The sequence below is a fragment of the Grammomys surdaster genome, unplaced genomic scaffold (assembly GCF_004785775.1).
Source record: "Grammomys surdaster isolate TR1022 unplaced genomic scaffold, NIH_TR_1.0 126313, whole genome shotgun sequence".
Lineage (NCBI taxonomy): Eukaryota > Metazoa > Chordata > Mammalia > Rodentia > Muridae > Grammomys > Grammomys surdaster.
Genome location: NW_021621113.1, coordinates 7,118,592 through 7,129,665, shown reverse-complemented (window position 1 = coordinate 7,129,665; position 11,074 = coordinate 7,118,592). Strand labels below are relative to the sequence as shown.

At 49.7% G+C, this 11,074-nt stretch overlaps 1 protein-coding gene across 2 annotated transcripts in view; it reads left to right on the top strand.

The window, feature by feature from the left end:
• Window positions 1-5,897, top strand: part of Catsper4 (cation channel sperm associated 4) — a 19,904-nt gene extending 14,007 nt beyond the window's left edge. Inside the window, exons 5-11 of one of the 2 annotated variants that reach the window (XM_028759966.1) lie at window positions 276-373; window positions 521-641; window positions 835-968; window positions 2,973-3,147; window positions 4,134-4,339; window positions 4,618-4,783; window positions 5,505-5,897. In XM_028759966.1, the coding sequence (XP_028615799.1) occupies window positions 276-373; window positions 521-641; window positions 835-968; window positions 2,973-3,147; window positions 4,134-4,339; window positions 4,618-4,783; window positions 5,505-5,555 (951 nt within the window). In that variant the 3' untranslated portion in view covers window positions 5,556-5,897. The remainder of the gene's footprint in view (window positions 1-275; window positions 374-520; window positions 642-834; window positions 969-2,972; window positions 3,148-4,133; window positions 4,340-4,617; window positions 4,784-5,504) is intronic. The other variant, XM_028759967.1, reaches the window with a different exon arrangement.
• Window positions 5,898-11,074: the final 5,177 nt, after the last annotated feature.

The window sequence follows — 11,074 nt, the reverse complement described above, 5'->3', positions numbered from 1 at the left end:
TGTGTGTGTGTGTGTGTGTGTGTGTGTGTGTGTGTGTGTGTGTGTGTGTGTTCACTATGTCTAAGAATGGCTGTTGACATAGGTGTCGCACTGTGATTCTGTGTGTTTGCAGCATGTTGGGACAACAATAGGGTGACAGCCACGAGTTAACAAAGCAGCTATCTAGCTTTGTTCTTAGAGGTGCTGACTCTCCCATGCTTGGGGTGTGGTAAGGCTGATGGGATGCTCACGGGGGCTGGGCTTGATAGACCCTAACGAGCTGCTCCCCCATTCAGGATGGCTGGAATATCCTCAACTTCGCAATTGTCTTTATCTTGTTTTTGGGGTTCTTCATAAAACAACTGGACATTGTCTCCATCACCTACCCTCTCAGGTGGGTTGGGAGCCCTGAAGGTAAGAGGGGCATCTGTCTGGCTCCCAGGAAGGAGAAGAGAAATTGTTACATTGGAGGGAGGGAGGCAAGGAGGAGGAAGGGGTCTGGGAATGCTCAAGAGGCATCCCTGAGAGGCACTTCCTGCAGGGCGCTTCGGCTGGTACATGTCTGCATGGCAGTAGAGCCCCTAGCCAGAATCATCAAGGTCATCCTGCAGTCGATGCCAGACTTGGCCAATGTCATGGCCCTCATCCTCTTCTTCATGCTGGTAAGTATTTCCCAGACCCAGTCTGTCTCTTTCCCGGAATATAGCCTGTAGAGCAGTGGGGTGGGACGGGTGCCCAGAGAAGCAAAGGACTTGGGTCTGAATCCTTGGCAGTGTTTGCTTGCATCCATTTGCATGTCTTGCCAAGCTCCAAGACTGCTGGGTGAGATTAGGTGGGTTCTGGTCTCTCTGACAGGTATTCTCTGTGTTTGGGGTCACGCTCTTTGGTGCATTTGTGCCCAAGCATTTCCAGAACATGGGGGTTGCCCTGTATACGCTCTTCATCTGCATCACCCAGGATGGATGGCTGGACATCTACTCTGACTTCCAGTGAGTACAACTCACTGGGGCTCTCTTGAGCTTCGTCTCTTTCTGGCTAGGGCAGGGCTGGAGTTCCTGCAAGAAGGAAGCAATGAGAGGGGGCTCCTGGAAAATGAGAGGGGGCTCCTGGGAAATGAGAGGAGGCTCCTGGGAAATGAGAGGGGGCTCCTGGGACTTCCATGAAGCTGGCCTCACAGGAAGTAAATACCCAAGGAAATCATGGGGCAGGACCTTTGGCTTTGTGGAGCATGAACCTTATTGCCATAGATGTGTCGCCACACATTCCATAGGACCACCTGACCCTGTTCATGGAGACTTCAGCTATGTGGCATAGCTGACTCAGCCTCTGGCCAGGAAGCAGGTCTGTGGTTGTGCCTGAGGTTAGTTACTAGGTGCTCTCCAGCTTGCACCAGGGCACAACAAACCACCTAGATTCCTGGGAAGTTTGGGCTCAATCCACTCATGCTCAGACCTGCCCCCTAAGGTCATTCTTGTATTCTACTCTTTGCTTCCTCACTATCAAGTCCAAGTCCAGTTTCAATCCATCCCACTCCCTGCTGTGATGTAGAAGCCAAGTTGAGTTTCTTCAGTCATGATTCATCCAGACACAGGGAGCAGAATTCCCAGCATTCAGGAAACACAGATAGGCGAATCAGGGGTTCAAGTTAATTGTTGGCTATAATTAATAAGACTTGTTTCAAAAAAGGAGAAAAAAGGAGAAGTGGGAGGAGAGACATGCTAGGGTAAAGATTAGTGGGTAGAGTGTTTGCCTAGCTTGGGTTCGATCCCCAGAACTGAACATAGCAAGACTGGTGGCATTCACCTATGTACAGTCTGAGTCCAGCCTGGGCTAACATGAGTGCCAATCTAAAAACATAAACAAAAAAGCTAGCACAGTGGCACACAACTTTAGTCCCAGCACTCAGGAGGCAAAGGCAAGAGGATCTCTGAAAGAACGCAGCCAGCCTGGGCTATATAGCCTATTTCAAGATAACCAGAGTTACATGGTCAGACCTTGTCTCAAAACAAACAAACAAACAAACAAACAAACAAAAAAACAATATCACCAAACCAAAGCCAACAACAACAGAAGTTGGGACAATAGTGGCCAGAGCACGATTGCTTGGTGGCGTTCGCCTTTAATCTCAGCACTGGGAAGGCAGAGGCAGTGTGATGTCAGTTCAAGGCCAGCCTGGCCTATGTAGACTTCACAGTGAATTTGCACTGCATGTCTGTCCCCTTACACTGGGCCTGTAACATTAGACAAATGACTCCATTGTTAGCCTCAAGCTCGCAGCCATCTTCCTGCCTCGGCCTCTTAAATGCTGAGGTTACAGATGTGTTTGTTTATTTATTTGTTTATCTTACGGTTCCGGCCCTAGGCATGCCAGGCAAGCCTTCTACTACTGAGCTGTAGCTCCAACCTCTAGCTTTTAAAAGTCGGAGAGGTTTGTTTTATCTGTTTTGTTTTTAAATGGAGTCTAGCATAGCCCAGGATAGTCCTGAACTCTGGCTCTTCCTCCTCTCACTTCCCAAATGCTAAGCTTACAGACATGTGACTCGTGCTGTGCAGAGCCTTCATGCATACTAGGCAAACACTCTACCAACCAAGTTTTATTTCTAGTTTTTGTTTTGTTTTGCTTGAGACAGAAGCTCAGGTGCCCAGACTAGCTTTGAACTTCTACTCTCCTACCTCTACTTCCTGAGAGCTGGGCTTTATTACTTATCTGATCCTCTGTTTACTCATAATGAGAGAGTGTAATACAGTATTGACTACATCATGGGGTAGCAGGAGGATCAGTCTAGAAAGATCTGCAGAACTCTTCTATAAGGCAGCTCAGCATAGAGTGCTTCTATCTACAGTGGATCTCAGTGTGACTGTGGCTTGTACAACTGTAGCTTGTCCTTGACGCACTATAGAGTGTTGACAGCTGGTTTGAGAACTAGCCCTAATTCTTTGAGGCATAAAGGGCCAAGGGAGTGATGGAGCCTCTCTCTGCCTGCCATTCCCAGGACGGACAACAAAGAGATCGCAATGGAGGTGGGGGCTGCCATCTACTTTGCTGTCTTTATCACCCTTGGTGCCTTCATTGGGCTTAACTTGTTCGTCGTCGTGGTGACCACAAATCTGGAACAAATGATGAAGACTGGCAAGGATGAAGGGCAACTGCACATAAGTTTTACTGATGTAAGCTGGATGTGGTTGCGCATGCCTTTAATCCCAGCACTTAGGAGGCCTAGGCAGTTGGATCTCTATGAGTTCAAGGCCAGTCTAGGCTCCAAAGGGAGTTCCAGGACAGCCAGGATTGTTTCGGAGAAATCCTGTCTTAAAACAAGAAACTTTTAGTGAGGTGTGTGGGATGGGGTGGACAGGAGGGAGGAGAATGTGTCATGAGGGTGGAGGCAAGATCCACACATTTGTAATGGTAATAATGCTCACTTGCCAGCACTCTAACGAGAATCTCAAAGGATCTGATGATGGCTCATAAGTAAGAACCCAACCAGTGCACTGGAGAGGTGGCTCAGTGGTTAAGAGCACTTGCTGCTCTTGCTGAGGACCTGGGTTCGGGTCCCTCCTACAAGACTACTCACAGTTGTTTGTAACTCTAGTTCCAGGGATTCCCTAGCCTTCTTCTTATCTCCACAGGCATTACATGTACACTGTGCCTTTACTTACATATACACAGCAGGCAAGACATTCATACCCATTAAATAAAAGTAAATGCTTGCTGGGCGTGGTGGTATATGGCTTTAATGCCTGCAGAGGCAAGTGGGTAAATGTTAGTTACCCAGTATTCACTTGGCAGAAATTCTATAAAGATGGAGTGGAAGTGGACTTTGGAAAGGTTAGAGGGCCATAACCACTGTCACTTTAGAGTAGGTAGGGCTTTAGGTTTGCGGAAGTAAGAATTTCCAGAGGTAAGAGGGGGACTTATGTGCTTGAACTTGAGTTACCACAACAAGCTAGAGAGGCTAAGATTGACTAGAGCTAAGGAGTGTGCCCGTATCGGATGGTTTTCCTAGCTTACTGGGAGGCCCTGGGTTCCATCCCTACCATACACAGATTAAAACATAATACCAAATGAAGTTAAAGGGGGCATGTTCTAAGAGATGCATCCTCCCTGAAGCCCTATGACCCTGAGCTGTCTCTCTCCCTCCATCCACTGTCCCCAGACAGAGGAAGAGGAATGGACCAACGAGCTGCCATTGGTGCATTGTACAGAGGCCCGCAAGGACATTTCCACTGCCCCCAAGGAACCACTGGTTGGGGGCCCCCTATGTAACCTCACAGAAAAGACCTGCGATAACTTCTGCTTGGTGCTTGAAGCAATACAGGAGAACTTGCTGGAATACAAAGAGATCCGAGAAGAGCTCAACATGTAGGGAGTGCCCTGGGGATTCTGAGCTGGGCCTGGTCTCAAGCTCATTTGCAAAGTAGTGTGCCCAGGGTTCATGCTTCCCAGCTCAGGAGCTGCTATCCTGACCTCTGGGTCGGTCTTGTCTGCCAGGAGGGGGCCTACTCACCCTGGGTCTCCTTGAGGGATGTTTCAAAGGCCAGTAGAAGTAGTTAGTGGGGAGGGGAAAAGAGGGTGCACACCAGGGAAGAGATGGAAAGGCTCCAACAACACCCACAAACATGGCATCTCTTCTCCCCCAGGATCGTGGAGGAGGTACGCTCCATCCTTTTCAACCAGGAGCAGGAGAACGCCATAATGCGCAAACATACCTCCAAAAGCACAACCTTCCTAAGCGAGTCCGCCCCAGACATGCATGAGGTGGCTAACCAGCAAGACTTGATCACTGCGCTGGTCAGCAGGGAAAAGGTGCCTGTTCCTTTCCCTACCTAATCGAACCCCTGCCCCGCCCCCATAACACGCACACCAATAGCCTACAGGCACATCGGTAAGGTTTCCTTCCTTTTCCTGTAGATCCATTAAAATCCCCACTCACCTTAGCTGGCCACCCAAGTCTCCCCATTTCCCTCTCAGAGAAGCCCTGTCTCCTTCCATCAGCCTCCACCCTGGGAGCCAGTCCATGTTGTTCACCGCCCTCAGCGCCCACAAATCTATTCTTAAGTGGCTTCTGCCAGCTCAGCTCTTCCTTGGAAACAGATGTTTAGCTCCACATTGGGCAAAAGGCCTTCTGTGTGTATCTCTGTCTGTGTCTGTCTCTGTGTGTGTCTGTGTATGTGTGTTTCTATGTATCTATGTGTTTCTATGTCTGTGTCTTTGTGTGTGTGTGTGTCTGTCCGTGTGTTTCTATGTCTGGGTCTCTGTGTTTCTGTGTCTGTGTGTTTTTGTGTGTGCATGTCTGTGTCTGTGTGTGTGTCTGTGTGTTTGTGTCCCTGTGTGTGTGTGTCTGTGCCTCCTATCTCATGGGACTGGAGTGGAACAGAGTCTTGGGGATGCCTGAGTTCTCCTGTTTAGAGTGGGTTCTAAGCATGCTAGAGTTACCCGGATGGAGCAGCTGTTGAGTCAGGAGGAGGAAGGAGCAGGCTGTCCCATTAAGGTAAGCAGAATGACAAAAAGATCTCTTGGTTTGCAGGTGTATGAATCTACCACAAACATGATTAGCAAACACAGGTTCAGCCACTGAGAAGGCAGTATGAGAACCGAAGGGCCTGCACACACAGGGCCAGCTGCTGCATCCCAGACTGGAGCCCATCACTCTCCCTTACACCCGAGAGGCCATGGGGCTGGAAAGGTGGCAGCATCTGCAGGGCTTATGCCTGGGAGCCTCAAGTCCAGAGGAGTCAGGATTCTGGATGAGAGTGGAAGTACAGAAAGGCGTAGCCATGCTTTGGCCTAAAAATGAGTATCCCTGACCTCTGCTTCAGTCAGAGCTGGATGAGGCCTGTGTGGGCCCAAGCACCATAAAGAGAAGAGCCAGGCCAATGAGACTGTGTGCACCGAAAATAAACTTTTGTGTTATAACCAATGTATCTGACTACTAGTCCTCTACCTGTTCTGCACCCCTCCCTTTGGTGAAAAGAGAAGAGGTTATACCCTAAAAGCCTCCTTGCTTGGGGCTTAGTGGTTCATACCTTATTCCCAGTTGGGAAATAGGGGCTGGAGACTCAAGAATTCAAGGGCATCCTCAGCTACATGGCTAATTGAAAGGCTAGCCTGGGCTACATGAGACACTATCTCTAACCAAACAATACATACAAACCCACCAGTCTGTGCTGAATGTGGTGACAACTATAGAATCCCAGCCCCTGCAAGACTAAGATAGGAATATTGAAGAGAGTTGGAGGCTAGCCTGGAGTTCTCAGTTGGAACTTGTTTTGGGGTTGTGGTAGAAAAATGGCCAGTTAGTCTGATGATCCCCTTAAGGGTTTCTAATCTGATGAAGTTATTCCCCAGATCATTTTGACTTAATGATAGAGCTTTAACCCCTGATCAATTAGGGTGAGGGTGCTGTTTCTGGGCCTCATGTTTGGGAGCCCCTGACTGATGAAGCAGGCAGTGTCCTCTGTTCTCTCTTGCCCTGGGGACCCCTGATTGGACCACCATGGTCCAAACAGCACAGGTGGCTCTACTCTTGGACATCAAAGGGTGGCCAGCTAAATCGTAAGTCCCCAAAGGCCTCCTGGAGAAGAACAACACTGAGGTTTATTGGGAGGAAGTGGGAGGATTTTGTGGGTCAAGTGAAGTCTGGTGGGGGGAACTCGGGGCCTGTGGCTGGAGCGGTAGCTGAGAGCTTATATCATGATCTGCAAGTGTGAGGCAGAGAGAATGCTGGGAATGGTGGAGGCTTTTGAAATCTCAAAGCCACCCCCAGTAACAACAAGGCCACACCTCCCAGTCCTTCCCAAACAGTTCTACCAATTGGAGACCAAGCATACAAATATAGGAACCTGTGGGAGCCATTCTCATTCAAACTACCACAGAGAAAGCTGGGTCAGTACATGTAGGGTTGTAGGTCACTGGGCACAGCTGCTTGGGGAGGCAGAACTGGGGGAGTTTGACTATGCTTATCCCATGCTACTACAGGGACAGGTGCTGGGCTATAGGAAAGTGCAGAGACACAGCTACAGGGGTGAGAAAGTGCAGTCTGAGATGTGGGAAGCCCAAGCTGGTTCGGGGGTCCCCTGGCTTTTGACGAGACTGAAGTCATGAATTTCTCAGACTCTTGGACATCCAGGTGCCTCTGGGAGTCTCAGAAGAGCACAGAATGGAGTCAGGGTCCCCTGGATGGGGGTGGGAAGTGGAGAGAGCTCAGCAGAAATGATTGTCCTTAGCTTGGCGGAGACAGGCTTGGTGGTGATTGTGGCTGGGAGTGCAGAGAGGCCCTCTATGGGAGAAAAGGCTGTGGCTCTGTAGGCAAAGGCCTTCCTCATGGCTCCCTATGGTGGATCTTGAAGAAAAGAGACAGTCCATGGTTCTAAACAGTTTATTGTCATGGCGGGAGATGGATGCACAAAACCATACCCCACTTCTCAGGGTGGGCCTGAGATTAAATACCTTTTGCTGGGAGAAATGTCTGGGAAAGAAGCTTACTGGCTAAGCCTTTGGGCCTCTAGGTACCTCATTAGCACGGAGAACTCTGTTTTGAGCCTACATGACCATGGGACATGTTTCTTTTATGTGAGAAGCATGGCACATGTTCCAAGTCAGGAGTCTGGCAGGAAAATGGGAGTCACCTAAGCCTCAGGTGTGTGCCCGCAGAGAGTCTCTGGGTCTCGACCTGCCTTACCACACTTCCTGGTGTGATTTTACATCCCACAGCACAGGCAGAAGGTCTGACTTCTCAAATGTCAACTCAGACCCAAAAGAAGGGAGGCCAGTATCGCCAAGACTCAGATACTCTGGTGCTGGGGCCAGGGAAGCTGGGTGGCCCAGAGGTCTGCCCTCCTATTCATTAAAAGCTGACGACTAGGATCCTTGGGGATTGTCACTAGTTGGAACTGCTGTCCCCAGAGGTCCACTGATTGGAGCTGATGGGAAACAGCCTCTCCCCCTCCTCTGACTCCCCGTCAACACTGGTTCTAACTATAAAAAAAAGCCCCAGGATCCTGTTGTCTTGCTGTCTGTCCCTTTGTTCGGGCCAGAGCTCCTTCCTAACGTCCCCCAGGACCACCCACCAGCACAGACATGGGCAGCCACTGGTGTCTGCTGCTTCTCCTGCTGCTCAGTAGGGACAGAGTCTTCAACCTGCTTGGTGAGTACCCAACACCTTTTCTATCTCTCACTTGTGGCTTCTCTTCTGACTGGTCAGAGAGGGGAAGAACTTGCCAGAAATCCAGGTGATGCTTCTCCAGAGATGGCTGAGGGAAGCTTTGCCACACCCTGATGTCTTCAGTCTAAAAGGCATAGGGCAGAGGCACCAGATTTTGAAAGACAGGATGACCTCCATGGGGCTCTGACCTCTCCCACACGTCTCTTCCAAAGCACTAGCTTATGTTTGCCTGTCTGACTCCTCCATCTGTCTGTCTTCCCCTTTGTCCTGTCTATCCTTCCCCTCTGTGACAGGTTAATAACCTTGGACTTTTCAACCGGCTGAGGGCTCAAGTGTTTAGACCCTGTTGCTTTGCGTTTCTCTGACAAGGTCTGTACCCTGGTGCCTCGCAGTTTCGGAAAGGAAAGCATTCTGGGTTCTGAGTACCTAGGTCGGTATAAGGGAGTATACAGGCAAGATACTGTATGTGTCATCAGCTCCCCAGCTCTGTGACTTTGACCGTGGACTGGAGCCTCTTTGACAGAGCAGTGAAGCAGCAGGCATTAGCAAACATGCTGAGAGCAGCAGCGGTGTGGGCGATGTCTCGTCACTCCAGCTGCAGGGGTCCACTCATGGAGTAGCTGCCTGAGCCTGCTCCTGTGCCAGGCACTGTGTGAGGGCTTCCATTGCCTTACCGTAAGCAATCCCAGGGTCTCAGTCAAGTACTATCGGCGTCCCTGCTCTGTGGTGAGGGAAACTGAGACTCAGGCACATGTTGACTTCTACATCCTCTCAGTTACACCATAGGGACTGTCCCAATTACAGTAGGGACTGACCCCAGGTCTGGCTCTAAAGTCTAGGTCACATGCCGTGGCCGAGGATGGGGAATATCAATTATCATGAAGATAATTAAAATCCCAGTCAAGGCCGGGCAGTGGTGGCGCAGGCCTTTAATCCCAGCACTTGGGAGGCAGAGGCAGGCAGATTTCTGAGTTCGAGGCTAGCCTGGTCTACAGAGTGAGTTCCAGGACAGCCAGGGCTACACAGAGAAACCCTGTCTCGAAAAACCAAGAAAAAGAAAAAATCGAAAAAAATCCCAGTCAGGGATTGTAGATAAACTGATTCTAAGATGTGCAAGAAAGAGCCGGGGGAAGCTGGCCGTGGTAGCCCAAACCTGTGGGACATGGAAGCCGGTGGATCGTATTCAAGATTAGCCTATGCTATAGTCTCAAGGAATCCAAAAAGTAAAAAAAGTAAATGTAAAAGGATTGTAAAACTTTCCATGATTGTATGTGTGTGTGTACCCGCACGCGTGCATGCACATGCAACCACTTGAAAGAAGCATAAAGTTAGGTTGAAAGTGGTGGTATATGCTTGTAATCCGAGCCCCAAGGAGGTGAAAGGGTCAGACATCAGACTGGTGGCCTTACAGAGGACAGAGATAGGTAGAGGAATGTAGCAGGGTCAAAACCCCTGGGCCATCACCTCACTTAAAGCCCAGGCTGTTACTGGGTATCAGATGCCCTGGAGCCAGAGTTATAGGCCACTGTCAGCCGTGCAACATGGACGTTGGGAACGGAACTTGGATCTTGCTTTTAACTGTGAGCTATCTCTCTAGGCTACCCTACCCCAAAGCAATTTTTTTTTTTGAAGGATAAAATGGGAGACTAGGGGTAGAGGTAGGGGGAGACGTAATAGAACAGATGTTACTGGTGGTGGTGCAGTGATACAGAAGTAAGCCAGCCAATGGGAAGACAGCGGGACAGAACGGCATGATTCGTCAGTGGGGAAACGAGAGACTTCTGCAGATGGACAGAGGAGCTGGATGACCACTTTGAAAATTCATGAAGTCAGATTCGGTGTAGTAGTGCATGCCTACAGTCCCAGCCCTTGGGGAAGTGGAAGATCTGGATTTGAAAGTTAGCCTGAGCTACTCAAAACCCCGTCTCCAAAAATTCCAAAAGGGGGGGGGGAAAGCATGCAGTTCAAGCCGAGGGAGATAGCCCTCCGTGAAAATAAAAACGTGAGGGAAGTCCCAGGGACAAGGCCTCTGCTCTGTTAGCCGGTGATTTTGTGGCTCCTCTAACAGTAAGCCCAAGTATCTCATTATGCTGAGTGGGACATGGGGACCAGAACAAGTGGTGGGCTCCCACAAGGTCACACAGGAAACACAATAGAACCAGTCCCCATCCCAAGCCTCCCTACTCTTTGTCAGCATTCCGGGCAGCTCTGTTACCCTATGGTGACTCCTCAGGTCTGCACAGGAGGAAGACATTGGAGTATCGGTGAGACAGGGGCATGCAGAAGTGGGAAGGCCGAGGGCCAGCGCCTTTTCTGATGTAGTTGATGGGAAGGAGAGACTGGCCCATGCCAGCTCACCTTCCATCTTCTGAATCAGCTCTCTGGTAGTTGCTAGGTATCTAGAGGAGGGTATCAGGTGATGGCCTCTTTCTGCCTTTTGCCCAGGGGAAGGAGCAAGGTTTCCTGGGAATCTCCTTCAGTGCACTTGCGTGGGTTTTCCCCTCAAGGGAGAGTGGCTCGCTCAGCTTGGGAAACAAGCCGATGTTTTTATAAGTTCCACAGGGCAGCTGAGAAAAAAGACTCAGGAGTCTGATGGATCTGGATTCAAAAGCAGCATCCTCACTTCTTAGGGGTGTGGCCTTGGACAGACCGATCCACCTGTTTCAGCCTCAGTTTCATTTCTCTGGTGTGTAGGAATAATAGATCTTACTGCAGTTGGTGAGCAAACAGTGTATCAATTCTGGTGCCTTAGACAAATGAGAGTAAAATATGTCAAGTTCATCCTTGACCACTAATGTTTTAAAACAAATTTATTATTATCAGTGTGTGTGTGTGTGTGTGTGTGTGTGTGTGTATGTGTGCAGCGGGGAGAGAGTACACTACGGTACAGTTATAAGTCAGATGATGAACTTCGGGAGTGAGTTCTCTTTGAC